The 24,961-nt window shown below is 37.0% G+C and overlaps 1 protein-coding gene across 1 annotated transcript in view; it reads left to right on the plus strand.

The window, feature by feature from the left end:
• Nucleotides 1-24,336, plus strand: part of LY75 (lymphocyte antigen 75) — a 43,837-nt gene extending 19,501 nt beyond the window's left edge. The window contains exons 15-35 of the mRNA XM_036386813.1: nucleotides 215-286; nucleotides 1,672-1,795; nucleotides 2,603-2,638; nucleotides 2,905-3,080; nucleotides 3,670-3,734; nucleotides 4,572-4,648; nucleotides 5,752-5,888; nucleotides 6,910-7,015; nucleotides 8,921-9,081; nucleotides 9,466-9,595; nucleotides 11,973-12,199; nucleotides 13,916-14,084; nucleotides 15,254-15,415; nucleotides 16,276-16,398; nucleotides 16,831-17,025; nucleotides 17,386-17,606; nucleotides 18,693-18,867; nucleotides 19,372-19,539; nucleotides 20,734-20,856; nucleotides 21,308-21,475; nucleotides 22,444-24,336. Coding sequence (XP_036242706.1) covers nucleotides 215-286; nucleotides 1,672-1,795; nucleotides 2,603-2,638; nucleotides 2,905-3,080; nucleotides 3,670-3,734; nucleotides 4,572-4,648; nucleotides 5,752-5,888; nucleotides 6,910-7,015; nucleotides 8,921-9,081; nucleotides 9,466-9,595; nucleotides 11,973-12,199; nucleotides 13,916-14,084; nucleotides 15,254-15,415; nucleotides 16,276-16,398; nucleotides 16,831-17,025; nucleotides 17,386-17,606; nucleotides 18,693-18,867; nucleotides 19,372-19,539; nucleotides 20,734-20,856; nucleotides 21,308-21,475; nucleotides 22,444-22,622 — 2,994 coding nt within the window. The 3' untranslated portion in view covers nucleotides 22,623-24,336. The remainder of the gene's footprint in view (nucleotides 1-214; nucleotides 287-1,671; nucleotides 1,796-2,602; nucleotides 2,639-2,904; nucleotides 3,081-3,669; nucleotides 3,735-4,571; nucleotides 4,649-5,751; nucleotides 5,889-6,909; nucleotides 7,016-8,920; nucleotides 9,082-9,465; nucleotides 9,596-11,972; nucleotides 12,200-13,915; nucleotides 14,085-15,253; nucleotides 15,416-16,275; nucleotides 16,399-16,830; nucleotides 17,026-17,385; nucleotides 17,607-18,692; nucleotides 18,868-19,371; nucleotides 19,540-20,733; nucleotides 20,857-21,307; nucleotides 21,476-22,443) is intronic.
• Nucleotides 24,337-24,961: the final 625 nt, after the last annotated feature.

Raw genomic sequence — 24,961 nt, forward strand, 5'->3', positions numbered from 1 at the left:
CTGTAATTGCTTTATTTGTCTGAAATTGTGAGTTCTTCCTCCTCCCCTCCAAAAAACAGACATGGAGACTCAAAACTGAAGGAGTAACTGCCATTCAACACATATTTTGATAGTAATAAACATAATGGGACCCCAGGTTTGAAAGGTTATCTCTTGGGATTGCCACAGCAGAATGTCAGATGCTGATTCTTTCACCCTGTCACTCATCCTGTAGGTAACCAGTGTTGTTATGCCACTTGACTATCTGGAAGATGAGTATGATACAAGAGACTGTGCTGCATTAAAGGTTAGTTTCAAGGTTTTTAGTAATGTGTGTTTTTACTTGGAGGTACTTGGAAAAAATAATTTTTCCAGTTGCAAACTGAATTTAGGTTTAGATGTTTTCTAAGGATAGTGAAAAAGCTGTATTGTTCCTTTTATCAATCTACACCTATTACAAACTTTCCCTTAATTAAGTATTTTTATGAGACGAGTGCTATGTTAATGATAACCTTTCATAGGACTTCTTTTGTATCTTTTTAACTACAAATGATTTTAGTAACAATGGTATTTTGTATTGCCTAGTGCCATACTATGGATCTCTTGTTTACATATAATTCTTAAGGATGTGTCATGGAGTCAAAAAGAAAAAAGCACAGAGAGCCCTACCAGTAATTTTGAAAAAATCTATACTAGCTTTTCTGATTAAGAAAAAATTTAAAGCCTGAAGAGGAATGCAGTAGCCAGGACAGAGCATGTGTTCATGTTTATTGTGTGTATTTCCTTGTTTACTTGTGAAATAGACTGTATGTTCTCTGTTGGTTTCTAATTTCAAATGTCAGACCTCAGCTTGATTCCTGATTAAGCTCTTCAATACTTAATTTAGTCTTGATGGCATGAGTTTTAAAATAGCCTTTTATTTTTCTGAAGTATCATCTGACTTTTTGCAGTACCTACCATCCCTTTTAACCTAAATAGAACCACTTCTGCTTTTAGGATTTACTGGGGGAAAGGATAATTGCATCCCTTTCCTTCTGTTCACAGCCATTTCCCTTATTTGCTTTTCCTGTCTTCATGACCCCAGACTGAGAACCTGGTCAGCACTGAGCTCCTAAAATTTTAGACCCCAGAGAGCACTTTGAAGGGAATGCTGTGAACATAGTAACTTTCCTCTCCTGCCTGCTAGATTTAGACATGCCATTTCAGTAAGTGATAAAAAATTCTCTTTACTGGAGAGACCAGCAGGAGTGAAGTCAGTTCTTCAAGTTTGATTGTAAGAAATAATTTTAAATAAGAATGATTGTTTCTGTGCCAGTTCAGATGGTGGTTTCTTTTCAGCAGATATGAGATTCATTTCAGGGGAACAAGTTGCAATAGATAATTTAATAATAAGCATCTATGAGAAACTGGGCACTACAAAAACCCTAAGAAACATTAGTTCTAGAAAAACCTTCTAAGATGTTTGTGTGTAGATGATCTTAAGCCCTTTATGTTATTGCTTCACAGCATTAGCTAACATGAAGAGTTATAGTTGAAGTTATAGCTGCTCTTTTATTTGCAAAATAAATTGTGTGGCTAACAACACACTAAAATACACTGACTTTGCCAAAGGACCTTTTTATTACAGTTTAATTTTACATTTCAAAGGCTTATGCTATCCTAACTCAGTTCTCTGTTTCTATTTTTATGCAGACCTCACAGTTTTCACGGAGATCATTTTGGAGATTTTACTTCCATGAAGCCAGAGACCTTGAATTTTACTTCAGGCCTTTTGATTGTGAAGCTAGGCTTGAATGGGTCTGCCAGATAACAAAAGGTAAACTGCAGTTACATCCATTTGTTTGTATAAAGAGTTTAATACAATGAGTTGTAATTATTGCCCTATAATAGAAACTTTGTAAACAGTATTTTGTTGTTTCCTCTCTGAACTGCTAAAGAGGACAGTACATGAAATGTCTCATGGATGTCACATACAAACAGATGTACACTTAGAAACTGACCTTGAGGAGAATGCAGTATCACTGCTCTTGTATTCTTTCTAGTCCCATGAAGTAAGTGGTTTCTTGTGTGTTGATATAAGCCACTGAGTTGCAGCACTTGTGGACTTGACTTAATGTTTCTTAGTGATATTTTTAACTAAATCACCACAAGTATTTTGGGCGTACAGTTTGCTTCAACCTTCGGTCAACTAGCCTTCTTGTAGAACAGGTGTAGTAGCTCCTCATTGTAGTGAGGAGTGGGAATACCAAAGAATAGCATGGTATATCTGCACAGATCCAGGTTTTTTCATGCAGTATGTAATCCAGTAGACCTTTACATTTGGGTTGTTGATTAAAAGGTGTCTTGGGATGAAACTTTCTTGTTGGGGTGAGATTCTGGTGGAAATACTACTTTGATGCTTGAGAGATGAAAGAACCACAGATATGTAAGATGGAGGTATGCAGTACTCCCATTAATTTTATATTAGCTAATTTTAAACTATTAAACCCGTGTATGATTTCATTCTCCTTTCTTTTCATCATGAATGCTGAGAATATGAGTGCTAACCATCACTTCTATTATTGGTGGCCACAGTCTTGTTAGAAAGTGAATTCAGTGACTTTTCCTTTTTTCTTCTGAACAGGTAGCACTCCAAAGACACCAGAGTGGTATATACCAGGTAATTTGACTTCTTCTGTATTTTTCCACTATGTTGTAGGGTTGTTTGTACTCAGTATCTTTTATTAGGTTTGTTACATTGCTACTGCAATGCCCGTTTCATTCCAGAAAAGATTATGACTGATAGAATTTGGTTTTGAGAAAGTTCAAAATGCAGAGCATTGACTCTTCCCAGTGTCAAATTGAGATTCCTTAATAAATTCAGAAAAATAAAAGATTTGTATTTCAGAATTCATTTCTTACTCATGTGATATTTCTTCTGTGTAGATGAAATTGGAATTCATGGACCCCCACTTGTTGTTGATGGAGCAGAGCTGTGGTTTGTACCAGATAAAAACCTGAGCTACCAGGAAGCTATTTCCTACTGTCAAAAAAATGATAGTGATTTAGCCTCTATAGAGTCTTACCCAAAATTCAGGACAATACTATCTCAAATAGAAAAGGTAAGGGGGTGTAATCTGTTTTTACAGTTACTTTCCCTTGCAGGGAAATTTACTTGCCAAGTTTTCCAATATAAGAAAATGTTAATCCTAATTTCTTTCTTTTTCCTGTTGGCCTGAATGGTTTTCAATTGTACTTAAAAGGAAAAGATGGGATAAAAGAGAATTATTTTAATGTCAGTCTGGTAAAAGAATTTTTAAATTTAAAAGTAGGTTTAACAACATTAAAAAAACACAAAGCTCTCTGAATGGGGAAAAAGTATCATAGCAGGCCCACCATGCAAGCATCCCATTGTCTGCAAATATTTCATTAACAATTGTGCTAGTTCTTAATTTTGTGCACAGGACAACATATAGTTTTTCACCTGGTGAGAGGATTTAATTAGAAATGCTGGATGATCTGATAGGCTTTATGGAAGGGGTTTGTGTTGTACATGGCATAAAAGTACATTCTTGTAAGGCATCTGAGAAAAACATGTCAAGTTTCAGTACCTCTGTGTCTAATTTTGTCACATTGTTCTATGTTTGGTAGAGTCAGGAGCTCTTTCTCTGTGGGTTGTAAAACACTGGGTTTTGTTCTTTCCTTCCACAGTTATCAAACAGCGAACAGAAGTGGTGGCTGAAGTTTATTGATTATGGCTACAGCTATCATTCACCGTATGTAGAATAATTATGAGATGCTTTATTGTAAGCTTTATTTTGTGCTTTTTAGGAATTGTTAAGTGGAGTAGTTAATTCATAGTAATTTTATTGTAACTGAGTTAGTCATCCATTTCTTATGCGTGTTATCAGAGCCTCTAGATTTTGGGCTGTTGGGCATGGCCATCTTAGTCTTCTTGTGTGAATCCTTGAAATGTGTGATCCTAGTAGCTAATGTATTCCCTTGATCTTTGAAATGCTTTTATTGGGGTTTTGGGCAAACTTCTGTGTTCTGCTAAGATTTGGAGAACTGACCAAAAAAAAGTGCCCAGTCTGTTGACTCTGATGATTGAGGAATACCCAAGAGCAGGAAATAGGAAATTGGTTTAAGACATCACTCTTCTAGTTAGGTAATGCCAAAGTGTTGGAGGACTTTTAGTATAACCTTGTAGAGCTGGGATGACTCACAGCAAATCTTGCATCATTCCCTTCTTGGCTGCAGGGAAGATTCATAGGCTTCTTACAAGGAAAGTCCTTCACTTTCCAAAATACTATAGCAATGCACTATTGTGAAAAGGAAACCAGAGCTATTTCCTATTCCCTTCACTTGTCCTGGCAATGTGCTGTGATTGCAGCATGGTGATAAATAATCTCATTCTGCACATTTCAAAAAGTTAATTTGGGAACAATATATAAATGCTGAACCTGCCACTTATTTATTTCTAGCCTAGTTTGTGTAGGGCATCTAGAAACAGTTAATAGCCCAAATTTTTGTTTGCACTGACACTGTTGCTATCAGAGTTTCTCCGTGAAGGTCACATTGGATTGGAGATTAACTGAAATATTTATATCCAGTTTACAGTTATTTCCACGCTTCCATGATAGATTACTGAGAGATTGCTGGTACATTTCCAGAAAGAACTGGTATAGAGGTAAGGTTGTTTTTATTTTTCACCCCCTCTCCTATTGTTGTGTTTGTTTGAAAAGAAAAAAGTAGTAATTACTGTTCTACCCAAGCTCTTCTATTTTGGTATCAATCTGCAATTAATAGGAGTGAATGGCTTCTTCATGATAATCTGATTGACTGTTGAATCATTTATTACTTCCTCATGGTAGAATCCATGGTAATAATTCTTAATGGCCAGAGGCAAACCTGAATTCTAATGGCAATTTTTTATGATAGCTTGTCACTCTTTTTGCAACAGAAATAAATCTGGTTTTGGTGGCTACCTTTTTGTGTTTATGCCACATGTTCTGAGGTCTGGAGTTTGTCTGAGAGCTGTTTGTTAGAGAGCTTAACTCTGTACTTGCAACCGTGTACATATCTGAAGACACAAATTCCATTAACTGTTGGAGTCATATTGTAAGGGATAGACAGAGTAATGAAAAAGCCTCCTGGTGGTACTTGAAGTGTATTGCTTCCTTTCTTCAACACTTTTATGTTGAGGAAAATGTATAACCTCCAGAGAACAAGAGGCTCCTCCTGTCTTCTACCATTTCTATTTAAAGCATGTTTCCCCCATTGTTCAGTTGTTTGCTGCTGAACTGTTTTCATCTCTGTTAGCTAAAAATTGCTCTAGACCAGAAAGTCAGTCCATTTATGACTGCAGGAGTCATGTAAAGCAGTGCAGGTCAGATGCTCTCCATGTAGATGTTGAAGGATTCCTTTTGGCTTTTTTTGACAATTAGGTGTACCCTCTTTGCCAGAATACAAGGTTAGTCCTCATATACAAAATCTTTTTTTCAATAATATTCTGTTTTCAAATTCTCTCTGCCTATACAAACTGGTAATACTGGAAGTAAGAGTGAGACTCTGGATCTTTAGGAATATTGTACTACTGTCTGATATAAATGATTTATGCTTGCCTTCTGCTCTACTGCTATTTTTAATGCTTTCAATTGCACAATAGTTCACTGTGGTTCCACCAAAACGGATTTCCCTTCAGACTGGTCCTTGTCATGTCATAAAGTATGGAGAGCAACTGGAGTGTGATAGGCATTACCGTAACTGTTTTTTAAACTTTTATTTCTGCAGACTACCCAGTTAACTGTAATGTGAAACTACCCTTCATCTGTGAAAAAAACAATGCCTCCTTACTAGAGAAACATGATCCCAGTTACCGCCCAGTCCAAGGAGGTTGCCCTAAAGGCTGGCATCAGTTCCGGAATAAGGTACAGAGATAACACAGATTCATCATCCTTGCCTATTCTTCACAGTCCAGTAAGCTGGAATGCCTTTCTGAAAGAAAGGAGGAGGTAGCCCCTCTGTTGAGGAATAGACTAGAAATGGACTTTTGAAAACTAACTGTAGTGATGAAAATAATCTCGTCCCCTTTTTGTCCCTTGTTCAGGATTGACGGCTTCTTAAATTCAAAGCATTCATTTTCAGATTGTTTTGCTTTCCCATTGCCACACATTTAGGTCCAAAAACATTGGTTGTAGTATCTAGTCTTGGGCTCCTTCTTTGGATGAAGAGAAGGATTTGAAAGGGAGAGGATGAGGTTTCTGTGGCAGAAGCATGCTGCGTCTGTTCTGGAGTAATCATAGGCAGGCAGCAAGTTGGCAGACACTATTTCCTGAGTTGCCTTAATGATTAAATTTACGTAAGAATCAGTGAGCAGCTTTTAAGAATTAACCAACAAGTCAGAATCCATAGAATAATTAATTATTTCAGTACTATGTTTTAAGGCAGTCATCTAAAGTCTTAGTGAGACTCATTCCTGTTGTTTGCTCCACCATTATTCTTTACATGTGCATCAAATCTTCAAATCTGCACGTTACGTTGTGCCAAGGTTTGCAAACTTACTTCACATCATTGCAGAATAGACCTTGGAGTTCCCAAGTAGTTTTTCCCTAAAGGTAGCTTATTTCAAGTTCCTGACCAGCACTATTTGACTGCAGAGTTCATGTGTGAGTTGTCATTCCTAAAACAGTACATGATTCTGAGGTGGCAAATAAGAATTACTGAGTATGAGTGAGGCATTAGTCAGGGAGATTGTTTATATTTAACTACTCTGCTGAACCAAATAAATGTTTGCAACTATTATCATGTCCCTTGCTTTCTGCAAAAAAAAATGTTATATTTTATTGCAGGAAATGAGAAGTGAGTTTTTAGGGTTGGTTTAAGATTTTTGATTTATGTCTTAGGCAGAATAGTATGATAAAAATAATTTTCATTATCTTTATTTTGCAGTGTTTTCTAAAGATGAAACCTGAACATTTAACATTTAATGCAGCTAATGAAAAATGTGTAACTTTTGGAGGCTCTCTTCCATCTATCTCAGATCAAGCTGACCAAGGTATGGTGGTGGACTGGGGGCACTTTAGTGTGCAGCTTCTCTTCTATATTCAAAATAGTTCTGCTTAAGAGCTTGAGCATAAATCACTTGGTTATCCACAGGCATACTTAGGAGCATTCTAAAAATCCAGGACTGATTAAAAATGTGTTGTCTGTTGTTTGCATCACTGGAAACATAACATGGAAATGCAGTTACCAGATACTTGAACCAGTTTGAAGAGCAGCTTCTTTATATGATCTTAACCCATTACAAAAAGAAAAAAGTTGCAAAACCTTGTTGAGAGAGTTGAGCATAAAATGGTCATCACTGAATGAAGAATTGTTTGGCTTTCCTAGCTTAAGCATAACTGAGACTGTAGACTTTGCACTGTGAAAAACCACCTTAGAAGCTGCTTCCAAGAGAAGCTCAGCTCTGTGTGTGTGGGAATGAGGTGGCAAATACAGTGCCAGCTGGAGCACAGGACCCTCTGTTTCTGCATGTGCAGCTTAATGTGGCAATGTGTCCAAAGTGACCCCCTTTGAGCTCTTCAGGAGCTCCTGATGAGAGGATTGGAAGCAGGAGGACTGGAAGACAGAACTGTTTCACCTAAATCAACTAAGGTCAATGAGAGAAATGCAGTGAGGAAGAAATGGGTTCACATTGGCTGCAAGTAATGTTCAGCAATAAACTGATGAATGATATGGCTGAATTTGCAACTATATTCTTGTTGATAATTAAGAGTTCTCTTGAGGGTGTATCTGAAGTAGCTCAGTTGAATTCTGCAGTGCCCACAGTGTATATTTTCTTTATAAGCAAATAACCTCTTGCCAAACAAAATATGGTAAATAGACTAGAGAAGTCAAGAGTGTACCTGCAGGCAGCAGCTTAATGGTAATTTTCTTTCACTGCTGTTATTGGGGAGGAATAGGGTTATGTACAGGAATATACATGTCTCAGGCCTGGGTGTTTTTGTATGTATTTAAGGTTGGAAAAGCACAGCCATTCTGAAATGTAACATAGCAGGATCCCTCGTGTGATTTGGTGCAATTGGAAGTGTTTGTTATTTTGTCTTGTTTGTTTTTCTTTTCTCTGTGTAGTGGAGACCACCTATATGGAAAGGAGACACAGTCCTCTTAAAATGTGCTTCTTTCTGTGGGCTGCCTCTACCCCTCCTGGTGGTATTGGGGGCTAGCCCTGACCTGCAAATCTACAGTGGCTTTGTCTTGTTCAGAAAATAGGCTGTGGCTAGTCTGGCATGTGACCAATAGCTGAAACATGTCAGCAGTAGCTAATTACACAGCTTTGATTTGTCTTCCTAAATTAGTCAAGTTTACTGAATGTCTTTGGTGCCTGGGGCATTACCAGAGCCCATTGTTTCTTCCCAGAATGCTCACTAAGAGGGGTCTGATACAAGATTTACCTGGCTGAATTTTTTTTCAGCTAAATCTGACTTCCTTTGACCTGTCCTGCTGTCTCTGATGGTGGAGTGGACAAAGTCTGCCAGAATCCAAAAAACGTTCTGATTTATGATATGTAAAATAGAAAGATGGGAGACTTTGTCCATCAATTCAGAAAGGGCAGCAAGACAAGAGAAGATCTTGCAGGCTTGTGGAAAAGCAGCTTCTTAAATTTGTGTGTGAATAAGACTGCCAATTAGTGGGCAAAGGAACAGTTTTAATCACCTAATTTCTCCTCAGCTCAGAATTTGAAGGGCAAATACCAACTGCTCCTTTCAGATAAAATCACTATGAAAGGTGTTATCAAATGGAAGGACGGAATGATAAGCATTCATCAGTCATGAAGGGCTGGAAAAATTAAATTAACACAAACAGGGATTACATTGTCTTACTTAGATGAAGTCTTCTTTTGGAGGTTTACTGTTGTTTTCCTAACCACAATATGTACATTTACTCTTCTGTCCAACAGATTATATAACATCGTTGCTTCCTGGCCTGCCAAAAGATATTTGGATTGGTTTACAGTTCCTCTTCAGTACAAGGGAAAATAAATGGATAGATGAGAGTAGACTGTTATATAGTAACTTTCACCCACTCCTGACAGGGAGGTTAAGGAAAATTCCACTGGATGTAAGTTCTGACTTTTGACTTCTTTTGCCTATTGAGTAATGAAATTTGGAATGTTGTGTCAAAAAAAAAAACCCATGTGTAACAGACCAAATTCCCCAGTTAGTCATTTTAATTGGCCAACAGGGTGGCTGACAGTACTGGAGTTCTGTTTACCTTAGTTGGATGACAACTTCTGAAAGGTATTTAGCTTAGGAAAACTTTGAGTCCAGGCACCTGGTAGTGTCTGTAAAGCAGGTAAGCTGTATAAGCTGTATTGCACCACTCCTTTGAAACTTCTTAAACAAGTTCAGACAGCTGGGGATCTCCTAGACTCATGTTACTTCACCTCTACACAAGTATGTTTTTACCCTATTTGAGTCTGATAAGGATATTTCTGTTTCTCAGCTTTTTGATGAAGAATTTAACAATCAGTGTGGTGTAATCCTCAATGATCCCAAATCACAATATGTTGGAACATGGAATTTCACTGCTTGTGCTGACAGGCACTTCTTGGGTATATGCCAGCGGTCTGTAGGTAAGTCTGAAGAGTCAAAATAAATTGCAGCCAGAGTTTAAAGGTGCATGTGCCAGGAGACTTCAATGCATGTAAATGATTTCACTTGAAGAGCAAGATTCTTGTAGAGACTGAGCAGGTAAATTCTAGAAAAGCAGAGTGTAGAGGATGATCTGGGGCCTGTTTTATCAGCCATTCAGAATTTTCCCTATTGTGTTTCATAGGCCAGCTCAGGGAGAATCTCTTTTCCTGAGAGACTTTGTGCAGTCTCAGTGGAATTACACTTCAGCAGATGGGTCTTTAATGTTCTGTGTGTATAGAGGTCATGTACACTGAGGGATGGAACAAGTGATTCCTTTTCAGAACTGTGGAAGTGAGAAGCCCTAGGAAGGAATCGCACAATATTTATATCCTCCTTAAATACATCCTCTGTCTTTTAGTTCTATGAGAATATAAAGTATCATAGACTTTAAATGTTGAAGTTGGTCTCTCCCCAGAGAAAACTTGAGAGTTGGTGTGAGTGGGATTTTTTAATCTGAACTAAAAATAATATTCAGATGTCCCCATGTGGGTTGGCAAATACCAATTACTGGAATAAGATCAAACACATATAGTTATTATGTGCATTTAATTACTGCTATGGGCTAATGTTCAGCATACCCACTTCTGAGTAGGTTCCTTTATATAAATAATCCTTTTAAGTGATGAACATGCTATCTTCTAAAAAAGAATCAAACACAAAGAAACCTAGGTGTACAAAACGCCCAAGACTACACCCACCTTCTTTAGTCTCCAATAGGCAGAGATTTCCACCTCCCACCTCCATTTAACATACAAAATCCTCTTTACTCAGTGCCAAATACTCCAGAAATTCTAAGTGTTAAGATTAGAAGTTTGGATGGAAGAGATGTCATAAAAATGTGAAAAGGAGACTTATACAAATTGGAGGTTGACAATGTATCTGTTTATATCAATCTCTTATTAGTCTGGAGTGACTAAATACTCAATGTTTCTTTGCCACAGCTGTAGAAGGTTTAATGAGAAAGGTTTTTGGAGTGACAGAGAATGTGTCCTGCTATGGTCTGGTCTTATACTGTGTTAGGGATCTAAGCATAGTTTGGGCTGGGAGGGACCTCAGCAGGTTGTAGGGACAGCTGTGTGAGAGTCGAAGCTGTCTAGGGCTTTATCATCAGGAAAAAGATGATTCATGTTCATTGGAAATCTTGGCATGACTGTGTTTTGCAGAATTTCTTGAGATGGTAATCATCAGCAATTATTTTTTCAGAAATGAACATTTTGCTTACTGCCTTGTTTCCAATTTGGTACCCCTTGATGTGTGATGGCACCCTGGGTTCCATGGTTCTCTTTTGTAGCTGTTTACTAAGTGAAAGCATTTGGCAGCAGACAAACTACTTGAAACAATCTGTTTGAGCCTTGTCAGTTTTCTGATCTACTGAAAGCTGTAAATATCAAATTAATATTGTGTTTCTGTTGTCATGTGTTTTGGAAAATGGCCCTGTCAGCCAATCAATCAGCCATTTATATACTGGTATTTATAGTGATGCCTCCCCTCACCCCTTGCGGGCATTTTTCTACTTCAAGTGTTTTAAATATTGGGAGGGTTCTGCCTTTTGCAGAATGAGTTTCTTTTTGGTTGTGTATAAAGCTTTCGGGGTTACCATTTGTATGCTTAACCCTACCACCCATGGGAATATTTGCACCTTCTATTTACTGCAGTAGCCAAGCATCACTGAGCTGTACCTTCAGGTGTGGTGCAGGTAACTGTGATAACACTCTGTGCTCAGAGCACAAATAGTGAATTATCTCCCTCCCTATGCAAGCTGGATTTTCTGCAGTTAATTAAGTGGAGGTGAAAACAGTTCTCACTATATTCATGGATGGCAGTAAGGAGTTCTGGGACTGTGCTGTACCAAGATCTGCATAGACGGGTTCTGTGGCCCAATAGATTTGCATAACCATAAATCCACAGGCTCCACAGAGATGAATGAGTCATGTTTAGCTGTTGCTACATTACAGCAGAGAGCACTTGCTCTCTCATGTTTGTGTATAATTGAAGTTATAGAATATGTTTTTAATTCAATAAATTAATTAGCAATTAATTTAAAATAACATATAAAAATAAATGAACCTAAATTGAGAAAAAGATATTTAATAATACATTGGCTGAAAATAATAATTATTTTTAATATATATTTTTCTATCTAAGATATCAATGATGTTTGCTTCTAACTATAATTATCAGCATAATCTACTATCTAAGATTTTTTTCCCAAGTGTAGTCAAACAGGTTTTTCTGATTGTTACAGAGATATTTGGAGTTTAAAATGTATTACAGTATTTAACTACCTAATTACTGGACTTCTTTTCTTATGTATAGGTACTGCTGATAACCAGACAGAGCAAGTCATTAATGAAACATTGAGCTATCAAAATGTTCAATACATGTTAATTCTGAAGAATTTGTCCTGGAATGATGCAATGGCTGCATGCATAAATAACAAGATGCAGCTGGTTAGCATTACAGATCAGTTCCAGCAGGCTTTTCTTGCTGTTCAGGCTGCTCTTCATAATTACCCACTCTGGACTGGACTCTTCAGCAGAGATGTAAGTTTTGTTTTTTCCTCAAACTGTGGCTTAAGGTAATTTCTACAGTTGTGTGAAACAAAACCTGAGTTAAAGAAATTCAGTAACAAATTACTCTCTGGGCTAAAAGTTGTTTTAATTTAGGGATAACCATCTCAAGATAAATGTTTTGAACCTTCAGTTCTCCAAGTTACATATTCTTGAACTCCGCTGGATGAATTGATGATGATGATAAAATTATTTTAAAACACTGATGATGAAGGGATATATTGTAGGGTGGCAGCAACATAGGTTACTGAGTCATCTCTTTTGTTTACAAATGAGTAATGAGTGTTGCCATTTAATATCATCACCACTGTTTACAGTACCACTCTAGAAAGATGACCCAAAAATCTGTTTTGGAAGGGCGAAACTACAAGTGGCAAATAAAATTCAAAATGAATCATTGAATATTTGTGGAGATACATTTTTGAAGTTTAACTTAGATTCTATTGTTACTTGATGTTATTTATACCTGTGTTGTGAGTCTGAGGGAGGCATCTCTGAGACAGGTTAGTGTGTTTTTCTTTCTCCCTATGGTTTTTATTTGGTAAAAAAAATAAAATAATGCAGGAGGGGCTGCTTTTTATCTTTATTAGCTGGAGGACCTCTTGAAAATCTTTATTGTGGATTGAGAGGTGTCTCAGCTGTTAATGGGATGGCTTGGGCTTTCTGGCCAGGTTTATCTCTTTTGTCACACTCATAAGTCTGGAGATAATTGCAAGAAAAAAGTTAGAATTTTTTTAGAGGTGCCTTACCTACACAGTATAGTGGTGTTCATGCAGCACTTGGTGTTATGTTCTGCTATTGTCACTTCTGGGCTACTGGATACTTTAGCAAATAGGGGAAAACAGAAATTTGAGTATATACTTTATGGAGAATATTTTTAAATTTTTAAATGAAACAACCATTTAATCTTAGTGAAAATGGGGAAACCAGACAACCTATTTTCCCCATCTCTTTTGATTTTTTTATCTGTAAGTGAAGATCAAATGATTCATTTTGTGGCATATAGCTCAGGCATGCACTGGCTCTTCACTATTGCAACACTTCATTATTTGGGCACAATTAAAATGTCACATGAAAGTATATTATAATGCAACTGGTCAACAGAACTTGTTACTCCAGTGCTGAAATCAAGACACAAAAGAAAGATATAAGACAAATTACACAACAGTAGGGGGATTTCCCAAAGACTTTCAAATGTAAGGTTTTTTAAAGATAGCATGCTGCTTGTTATGTGGAGTTTTTTTTCCTACATCCTCCAGGGCAGGAACATCAATTAAGTATTTAATAATTACTTTCAACTCAATATAGAGTAACTGAGACTGGACTTTCTTCTCAGTTATTAGCAGTTTTCCAAGATTAGGAGATGATATCCACCATTGCTTTGCAGATGCAAATGATGCAGTTTGGACATCCCATTGCTAGGCCTGCCTCCCTAAGAACAGTAGTGAGACATTACCTTTGGATAATTTACCATTCAGCTAATTTGTATTTTTCCAACTGCAGAACTTAAAATAACAAAGCTTGTTATATTGTGAGCAGGAAATCAGCTCATGAGGGCAGTGGAACACTTACAGTTCTCATCAGAGACACTGAAAATGTCTAGCCAATGTAAATGTATTATCATACCATTTTCTGCACCTTATATTTTTTTTCTGTGTAAGCTCATTCCTTTTGCTTAAATAATGCTAGGGTGGAAAACATTATGGCTGGCTGGATGGGAAGCATGTGAGTTTTAGTCGCTGGTCTGAAGATGATGAAGACACAAATGAAGAATGTGTGTTTTTGGATACTGATGGCTTCTGGAAAACTTCTGACTGCTCCTCTGAAAATCGAGGAGCTATTTGCTATGCATCAGAAAGTATGTATGCAACCATCATTTTTAGAAAAGTTGACTTTTATTTTATTATGAAATGAATTCAATGATTTCAGCTTGTAACTTCAAAATTACAACATTTTAAAACTTACATTTTCTCCCACAGTCTGATTTCTATGCCCTTAAAAAAAAAAAAAAACTGGCTTCAAAGGCAGGGGACATGCACCTGTTGGTCTTAATCTAATTGTACCTTAGAAATAAATTCAGCATGGATGCATTGGGTTAATGCCCTTATTGCCAACTGATCCTATCTTTGCACTGCTTCTCTAAGATTGTTGCATACTAATCTCTCCCACTTGCCTGTGGGAGAAGATTAAAATATCTCTGTACTGTTTACATCTTAATATTGGAACCTCCTGAAATCTATTCAGACATGGAAATCTTCTACAGGGAGAAGGTACATGGCTATATGGAGAAGGGTAGAAGGTTGACACTGAATTGAAAATCATCATCTGAAGTTCACAAAACCTTTCTAAATACCTACTAATTATAACAAGACAGGAATGTAGTAGGATTTGGTTTTTTTACTTCCAGGAAAGAGCTGTGCTAGTTATGTATCCTTCAGAAAAAGATTTTTCTGAGAGATCATCACAGACTTTTTCTCTATGAGACCATGATGATTTCTTTTGGTTTTATTCTTTGAGGGGACACAAGCCACTGTACATCCTGAGTCACAGTAAAGTGTGGTGTTATGACATCATTAACTGGTTTGTGCTTACAGGCCAGGGAACTGCAGGAATAGTTAATGATGTCATACTCCCACTCCTCAAATATTAGATAAAGCCTTAGAACTAAGAGGTGTTGCTAGCTGTGAAGTAGCTTATTTGTTACAGTGATCTGCCCTGCACTAGAGGCAGTGAGAGCTTTTGATTATTGGCCTACACTTAGCACTTTTATGAAAGGATTTTGTTTTTAAACCTATTTAAAATAACTGTGAAAACTTGCAAGTATCTGTATTCTTTAGTAGAGCTTACTGCTGGTTTGTTACTTTAAAAAAATCACTATAATGAGAAACTGAAAATAACACATTTAAAGGATGACAACTTAATTTGTCTTACATGTTTTTAAGTGGTACCTGAAAGTGCTTTGTGGGATGCCAGGCCAGGTGGTGCTATTAGTAATTCATGTCCTGATGTTGTCTTGTCTTTTTTTAGAGAAGACTGAAAAAGAACAAGTTACACAAGTGAAATGCCCACATAAGATTAAAAATACACCCTGGATATCATTTAGAAACAATTGTTACACTTTTATGATAACAAAAAATAGATGGAGAGAACTGAAGCCTCACGAAGCTCATCATTTATGCAGGAACATGAGTAAGTAGTTTGTCATACTGCAGGTATTTATGGACTTGGATCAGCTTGGAGGAGATGAGTGTTAGATCTGAGTCACTGTCTTACAATGACAGAGGGCAGAGTGAATGTGGGGAAAGGCTGTAGCAGTAATGCAGCAGTGTAGCACTGCCTGATGCTGTTTGCTTTTGCACTCCCCTGATAAAAAGTGCCAGAGCATGGATAGGAGAGTTGAGGAAAGAGGCAGCTTGGAGCTACTGAGCTCTGAAATCTGAAAAATGGCAAGGTTTTGTGTTTGTTTGGGGGCTTTATTATAATGTGCCAGTTTTAAATAGTTTGGGTAATTGTTAAACCCTTGGCAACATTCTGGCTTTACAGTTACATTTACTTCGTGGTTTCCTGCTACCTCCAGCTTTGCTGTGTGGAACATCCTGAGTAAAGTATAACCTCAGGAACAGATTTCCTCTTGTATTAAACCTTCAGACATTCATCTTTCCAAAAATTATTTTAATTTTTTTAATTGATTTCAATTCAGTCTTTTTCCTAATACTGTTTCTCTGATAGAGCAGTTCAAGCATGAAAGTTCGCTGGTATTTTTATGTTCTATGCAGAGAACTTTTGCTACATACAACTTGTTTGTGGGTCCTACTGTCACTTCATCTGTGGAGCTGAAATCTTTCACTTATCCACAAAACCAGGGATAGAACCATTGATAATACATTTGAAAATTGGTTTTGCACTGTTCAATTAGTTATGTTGTAAAGATCTGGCCTTTACAGAGGTTGACTTATCTGTAATAATTGTTAACATTATTAGAAAAAAAAAGTTAATTTTTAACTTAAAGGTGGATTTGTAAGAAAGTAATGTAAAAAATGTTTCAACAGACCCCGAATCATTTGTTCTGAGTGTTCGAGATGAAGAGGAGAATAACTTTGTTACTGAGCAGCTTCATTCATTCAGCGGTCTGGCTCTGTGGGTCTGGCTGGGTGTGATTTATGATGACAGTGGTAAGATTTAAGGGTTTGGTTTTTTCTCATTATCTGAATCAGAGACAAAATTTGCAGCGTTAAGTGTACATTCCTTGCATGTTTCAGTTTATAACTAAAGTAAAAGTGAATGCAAACCTGTAATAATGATTTATATTTGTACTTATCTTCTAGAAAAAATAACCTGACATGCTCTCTGTTTGAGTGATAATTAGATCCAATATGTTCTGTTTAGTTTAGATTTAATTTCCCTGGAAAGCAGGATGTAAAGTGGCCAGGATGAGTAATGCTAACATATTTAGCATTGGATATGAAACTGATTTAGAATAATTTTCAGTATCCCAGCATTTTTTCCAAAGTGAAGATCTCTTAATATCAATAATATATTCAAAGTTAAATGGTGTTTGTATACATAATGCCAGTGGCTTAATAAATATGAAATATTTTCCACAGATAAAGTTCTCAAGTGGTATGATGAAACTCATCTGACTTACAATAACTGGAGGCTGGGAAGACCTATCATAAAGAAGAACAATTTTTTTGCTGGTGTAAATCTTGATGGGTTTTGGGATATTTATAATTATTCTCAAAGTTGGCATGCTAATCACTACAACATGTACAGTATTCTCGCCTGTAAAATCGAAAGGGGTGAGTAGTATTGGAGTGTTGGGTGAGGGGTCATAATTTAAATCATAGTTCCTGCTGAATAAGGCTTTGGTTTTGCTCCTAGTGAAACACATGGCACAGCTGTCTTGAGGGGTCATCTGGTCAGTCTGCATCACTGCTGTAATACTCTGATCAGGAGAAATGTGTTTGCTGTGCTCATCCAGTAACTGCTGAACTCAGTGCTCCAAGTAGCAAAAGTAAACTTAACTTGATAGAAGTGGCTTGTAGTGAGCACTTTAATGCTTGAGTTACACTGAGATAGATGGATTTTAATGCTTTCTGTATTTTTCCTAGTAACATGAAAGAAATGCACACAACTTATCTTCTTATTCTTTGAAATAGGACACCAACAGCACAAACCTCCATTGCCCGACACTATTCCACATGGAAACAGAACATACAGGATCCTTCAGAAAAAATTAACGTGGTATGAGGCACTGAGATTGTGCCAACAAAATAACAGCGATTTAGCAAGTGTACACAGTGAATCAGAACAGTTATTTCTAGAAGATATTGTCAAACAGGATGGTTATCCTCTGTGGCTTGGGTTGTCAATTCATGATGTAAGTATATATTGTTGGGGACGTCAGTAACAGATCTGTAAATAATGTTTTGGACAAGATATGAAATATTGTCTGATGTTTTTTTCCAGTTTCTTAGCATCTCTCTTCCATGTAGTATATTTTCAACCCTGTGTAATGTGTTAATATTAAATTTTGGTGAATGTAGGCACACTAAGATATTTCTTCCTAATACCTGACAGTTTAAAATAATAGAGTGTTCTCTCATTGCTCCTTGCAGCACAAGGAAGCATGATCTGCAGTGCTATCTCTAGAGGCTTCAGACTTTATGGCCTTCTGTAGAATCAGATTTCATTAACAAATAGAGACAGGCAAGGCTGTGTGGAACCTGCTTAGTTGAGGTCAGGACTGGCTCTCCAGAGCAGTTCAGGAACAGGCTCTCAGTAAGTTAAGTGTCCATCCTCCCAGAAAACACAATAGCAGGAGGCAGCTGCAGATCTACTTCCTCCTCTGTCTGCTTTACTGTGGAGCCAAAAGCCTGTGGCCCTGACCCTGCTCCCCTCACTAATTGGCAGACCTGGTAGTGGTAGTTAGTTGGCAGGAACAGTCCTCTGCAGAGGTGTGTCATTTCTATGCATACCTGGGAATGGGTCCCTCCCAACTGACTCCTCATTGTCATGGGTTTCCAGGAGGGTATCTGAAGTAGGAGGTAGCACTGCAAACCATCCCTGAGCTGCCCAGTTCTACTCACTGCAGCCATCTCAACAATTTAGCAGTTTGCAACATATCCACTAGTGTTCATAGCAGGGAAGGCAGATTGCTTAAATGGAACAGCAGGGTGGAACCAAGTAAAATGTTCCCCGCAGGATAAAACAGCCACATTGCAGGTTTAAACTTGCATGTGAACATGCTGTACTTTCTCAGTTCCCACAAATAATAAAAATTTCTATGTTAAGAAAATGCAAACTATGTTGTACATTTATTTACTGTGAATTTAGATGAGACCACCTGCTCTTTAATTTATCAGTCTACAAGGGACAAATATTGCTACATGACTTAATTCACGATGGATGAGATTTAAAGCACAGTCATATGTGGTTTAAAATTTTTCATTTTTTCCTTTATTAGGGAAGTAAAGCTAATTTTGAATGGTCAGATGGAAGTGACTTTGACTACTACCCCTGGGAATTAAAAAACTCAAATACTACTGAGAACTGTGTTCTTTTGGATACTAAAGGATTTTGGAACCGTACAAAATGTACTAATGTTGCTGAAGGTGCCATTTGCTACAGCCCTCCAAACAGTAAGTGTTATTTTTAAGGTTTTGTGTAGTTGTGTTTACATGTTGTATTTAGAAGTAGAAATCAAGTTTGAAATACTGCACATGATTCCTTTTTTAAGAAGAGTTTTCTATCAGGAATGATAAAACACTTTTAATACTTCAGGGAGATAAATTCTCATCATTCCAGTGGTGAAAACTTAAATCAAATCTGGTTACTTCTTGAGCACCTGAGATAGGAATATCAAATATATGTATCTTTTCTAAATCAAAATACTTATCAAATATACACCATAAATGTCAAAAACCACAAAAAAACAATAAAAATTGTTTCCAACCATTTGGGATTTGTCTTGTGCTCATTTTTAAATAAATTCATCCATGACTCAAGAAGAGGGAATGTAAACTAATTGAATAGTGGTTGTTGGTTGGAGTAGTAGCCCTTGTTAATACTTATTGTCGTGTTATTCCAGAGACTGGGCACAAACTGCTGCAGCCGAAATAACATCAATTTCTTTGTCTTTGCAGAAAGAAAATTAGAGCCAAAGCAAGCAAGCAGAGCCTCTGGATGCCCACAGAGCAGTGGCTCCCTGCAGTGGGAACAGTACAGGGATCACTGTTATGCTTTTGACATGGCATTCTACAATTTTTCCGTGTATAACGTGGAAGAGGCTAAGAGAATCTGCAAGAAGCTGAGTAGGTTTAGACTCTTTATCACATTACAATTTGTTATAGAAGTCCACTATTTGAGAAGAAATAAAACCCAACAACCTGAAATCTTACACTGGTTGTACTTCAGCTTTGCCATTTTTATGCTCCTTGAGTTTAGGAAATGCAATAGCAAGCTTTATCTTTGAATACCTGAGGAAAAGTCTTAATAAAATACTGCAACATGCTACAGATCATTTGGCACACAGGTATCAGTAGATAAAATGCAGGTAGCCAGTTGAAGAGTCAGAGGTTTAATGCTTGTGGTTTGACGGAAGACATTTTATCTGCATGCAAAGTTAGTGCTGTTGGCAGGGCTTTCTTATTATATCTTTGCCATAGCCGCTTGCTAATAGGGAGCTTGCTAGACTTATCAAATGGTTCAAAGGGTATGTATGTTATAGATATTAAAGCATGTAACAAACCTAATGTTATGTCACATTAAAGGATTTTCTGTCTGTCTTTGCTGAGCTGCATGGGGAATTGTATTGCAGAGACAATGTTCATCAGTTTCATGGACAGAAGGTTTAATCACCCTAACACAGAAGTTAGTGACTGATGTAACTTTCTTTTATGGAATTATTTTATGGTGTGACCTTGGACTCACTATTTAGAATCTAAAGAACCCAGTCCTGGATGCAGTTTTCTGTTGAGTCAAATTTGTTCTGGTAGTTGAAAGAGAAAGCACCTGGCTTATATTTATATATACTTGTAGAGGATGGGTACACTCTGAGCATGCCTCTCTAGCATGCCCTTTCCTCCCTCTTATTCCTTAATTACTGTACATAAAAACCTGAGGCACGGTGGGAGGATTGATTTAGAAATTAGACTCAGCAAAATGCTGAGTTTTTGTTCAACTATATTTTTGAAAGCCTATTACTTGGGCAAGACTAGTAATCAGGCATATCTCTTGATATCTTCCATGTATGTAGTCTGCAGCTGCAGTAAGTTTACTCCCATTTTATTCTGTATGACCTGGTAGAATAACAAGCCATCTGAAGCCATTTTGTAAAACATGCTGTATTTTAGGGGATGGGAGGTTCATGTCTTTATTCAGAAGGTTATTCTAAGCTAATTTTACAAGCCCTTTCCCATAGTAATTGTTCCCAAATAGATTCAGTGTACCAGCATCATGAAAAATTGTGTAAGTTGCAATTCTGACTGATTTCCTCTGCCTCTTAGATCCTTCAGCAACACTTCTGACTATAGTGGATGCTGAGGAAAATGCATTTGTGAGCACACACATAAAGGAACATGATCTCATCACCAAGAATGTATGGCTTGGCCTGGATCAGAGCTTTAAGGGTAAGAGGTAGCAACAATGAATGAGCATGAATGTTTCATATTGTAAATATAAATGCATAAATCCTCAAATAAGAACATTCTGTAGCGTTGGTAGCCTACAGTAATTTCTACTTGACGTTGGAATCTGTCATTTAACAGTTTAAAGAACTTAGGACTTCACTGTAGTTAAATCTCTTCCTGTTGCAGTTAGGGTAATCAGGAGTCCCTGAAATTAATTTTTCCCACCTCTGTTATTTCTCTCTAATGTTTGATGCAACAGCATCAATTGCTAAAGGTCTAGAGAAGAGGGGTGGCTAAAAGTTGTGTTCATATTTACTGCTTTTAATATGTGGGATGGCTAGTCAGCCCTTTTCTTTTTAGCAATGCAAAGAGATCAATAGGTTGTGAATGACATTGTGTAGCATTACAGGATGTTTTGGTGATCTAGCCTAAGTAATGTTTTTTTCAACAGGACGGTCCCTGAACTGGCTGGATGGCTCATCTGTTAAATATGTCAACTGGGAGAATAAAACTGCAGAAGCCAATGAAAAATGCAGTGTTATCCTGTCCACAACTGGCATGTGGTCCAAAGTTGACTGTGCACGTAGTCGAAGCAGAGTGGTTTGTAAAGCACCTTTAGGTATGAAAGTGTTGTTTTAGCAGAGAATTGATTTTGTAGAGACTGTTTTCAGGAATTTCTGGTTTATTGGATGAAGTCTGTGTTGAAATACTGGAAGTGCAATTCACAAAAGAGCCCATCAAGTACTTCTGCCTAAGCAAGAGTCTTTTGTTGTTTAGCCATAAAACTGCATTCAGTGGCAAATTGTCTAGGAATTTACTTCTGCTGGCTCTCACTATCCACTCAGTTGGTAAGGAACAGAACTGAAATGTCCAGAAAGCGTAGAGTTGTTGCCATTGCTTCTTACCACAGGGTATCTGTTGTGGGTGAGTTTGTGTAGTTGGAATCAGAAAGAGTTCTGCTTGTAAGCAAGTACTGCACATTGTGGTTTCAGTCTTGGGAGGCTTCTGGAAATGTCACCCCATAACTCCAGAAAAAAACTCAAGCCTTTACTCCCTCATCCTTGGCTTTGTACAGGAAAGCAAGCAGTTAACTGAGCATTAAGCAAGCCAGTTCTCGAGAAGCAGTGGAATCTTTCTGATTTTGTATACATTTTCACTTAAGTGGAAATGCAGGAATAGATTAAACTTTGTGCCAATAAGGAAGACCTCAACAAGATCTCTTCAGTCTGAGGGGAGTATAATTACCTTCCCTTCCAAGAGCCTAGGATCTCATTAGATTTATGAAGTATACAAACCTCTAAATGAGTGCAGCTTTGCAAGTAGGTTTTTTGAACTCCAGAGGTCCCTTCCAACCTAAATATTAGTAAATTAACAACAGAATGATCAAAAATTGGTTGATGCATTCCTGCATGAATCAACATCTAACTTCCCATGTGATGAAGTGAAGACTATTGATAGGAAGCAGTTTGCCTTGACTTGAGCTAACTGTGCAGTCTTAATGTGTAGCTACCTAAGCATCAACCCTATGACAAAATGTTCTTGCCAGAACTCTTAAATAAAAACCATTCCTCTTTTGTTCTATTTCAGGTTCTAATCATACTGGTGTGGCTGTAGCATTTGCCCTGCTAATTATCTTGGTTTTAATAGTTGGACTGGTATTTTACCTCTACAAAAAGAAGCGTCTTCACTGGAGTGCCTTCTCTTCTGTACGCTACCAAAGAGGGATGAATGATGATGAAACTGATGATATGTTCACAGATAGCTGAAAGATGGCTATTGAAAAGCTTTCTTCTGTTCAATTTAAGCATGAACTTCACTATGTGAAGCCATAAGAAATGAGCTACTTGATGTTTTATTACTTCTTTTTTGAAAAGCAACAAGGTTATTAATGGGGGCTAAAATTAGTTTGTTTATATACAAGTGCAATTTTTATTCAATTTAATGGTAATTCTTTATATTTGGCCTCAGGCTTATAAGATGCAAGGTGTTTAGAGTTCGGTTGTATTTTTTTAATTTATAGTATTCTCTCTCTTTACTGGAATTTTTGATGGAACAAATTAATGCCAACAGTACTTCATGCAACATCACTTTAATGAATACACTTAAAATTTACTTCTCCCAATACTCTTATTTCTACTAGAATTAAATGCCTAATTTTATAGTTAGTAAATCTATAACTTTATAGGTGAAATATGTCATCTGTCCAAGAAAGAAGATAAAAGATATGTCTAAGGAAAGACTGAGAATATATGGTAAACAAACTTGTGTACATAAATGCTAAAAATACTTGAGTATTTTTCATAAAACTGAAACTTGATTTTTGTATGTGATGTGTCACTGTAGACTTTCCTATGCACTCCAAAGAACACTATAAAGAGAAAAAGGGAAGACAGAGTTGTATATATTAATTACTCAATGATTTGATCAATTATTGTTTTGAAAAAGTCTTTTGATGTTTTTGAATGCACAGTACAAAGAACAGGTGCATTTACTTTTATGAAGGAGGATATGCCAAAGACCAAATCCATTCTGCATGTAGTGGTGGCATGAGGTGGTAAATAGGAATACATTGGCCTGGTGTGCTGAGAAGAGTACTACTGATTTCTCTGAAGCAGCAGAGCAAGGTCACAGTGTTCAACTGCCTTCTTTTCCTGCAGTTTACTTATGTTGATGGCACTTTTCTTTGTTCCTGTTTGCACTATTTTGATAAGGAAGTGTTTATCATTTGTGTTGAGAAGTAGAGAACTCCTTGTAGATACACTCTGAGCTTGTTAAAAGAGCAGCCTGAAGGGGCACAGTAAGGGAGCCATTGTGGTAGTTTGCTGATCAAATTAAGCACTTTTGTTGTTTGTTTTGGTACTTTTGGGCACAATTGTGAACATTTGCTTTTCCTGAGGTAAAAACAAAACTTCATTGTAGAAAATGTCGTTATGAGGAAAATGACTCTCATTCTTTAACTGGTATGAGAAGTGCTTGAAATGCTGCAAAGTCTGGTTCCTGATGTCTTCTGGTTTCGCTTTTATGCCTAAGTGCTTTGCCAAATGACTTCTAACTTAATGGACTAAATAAATATTGGTTATTGTCTTTTTCTAACTACGGTAATAAATGGGAAAAATTATTTACACGTTCCCATGTTTTGAGATTTAATAGTTTTATAGATGTTTATACTCTGAGCATTTTTAGGTGTGAGTCTGAAATGAAAAGTGGAAATTAGTAGTAAGATCCTGATTCAACACAAAAGGATATATACTTTTTGTTAAAAATTGTATATTTTATTCTTATAAATGATGTAAATAATTTTTTCAGGCCCCATTTCTCATGTTTGTTTCATCACACCCAAGTTGTCTAATCACTGGTAATTCCTTTGTGCATAAGCACTATGGCCTTAGTGCAGGTGAATAACCTACTTCATTTGAAATACACAGGAAGATTATTTGGCAGTATTGTTATTGAAAGAATAAAGTTAAATAAACCACTGAACTGCTTACACTGGTTTTATTTCCATAGAAGCAGTTATCAGAGCTAAGTCATGGGTCGTTAATCACTGGGTAAAAAAGCACAGTGCAGGGGCTGTGATCAGAATTAAAGCCAGTAAATGTGTGTTACTACAGTAAGAAAACTTTTAGAGGTAATACATCATCTTTGATGCATTTTAAAAGAATGCCTTTAATTTTCTTTTTGCAGTTGAAAACTTAGTTATACCTAGCTTTTATCAAGCTGCTTCAGGCTTACACAAAGAACATTCCCCTGTGCCTTTTTGTTCTAATCAGGGTGTTCATTAGCACCTCAAGGCCCAGATTAAGGCAGTGTATAAAGGCTCCCTCCATAATGCCTCTTAAAATATAGGCAAAGTTAAACTACTTCCAGCTAAGTAACACTTGCCATTAAAACATAAGATGTCTTCATTTTAAGTGATGTCTGAGCTCTGAATTCCAGATGCCCAAAATCTCTGACTGCTGGTCAAAGGGCAGTGTTATTTTTAGTTTGCTGGGAGAAACATCCTATTGTGCAAGATGACTAACGAGGTCATCTGCTTCAAAAACATTAATCTTAACTGAGATGATGTACAGGGAAATGGCAGCAGAGAAATGCTTTCCCAGGTCCC

This window comes from Molothrus ater, chromosome 7 (assembly GCF_012460135.2).
Source record: "Molothrus ater isolate BHLD 08-10-18 breed brown headed cowbird chromosome 7, BPBGC_Mater_1.1, whole genome shotgun sequence".
NCBI lineage: Eukaryota > Metazoa > Chordata > Aves > Passeriformes > Icteridae > Molothrus > Molothrus ater.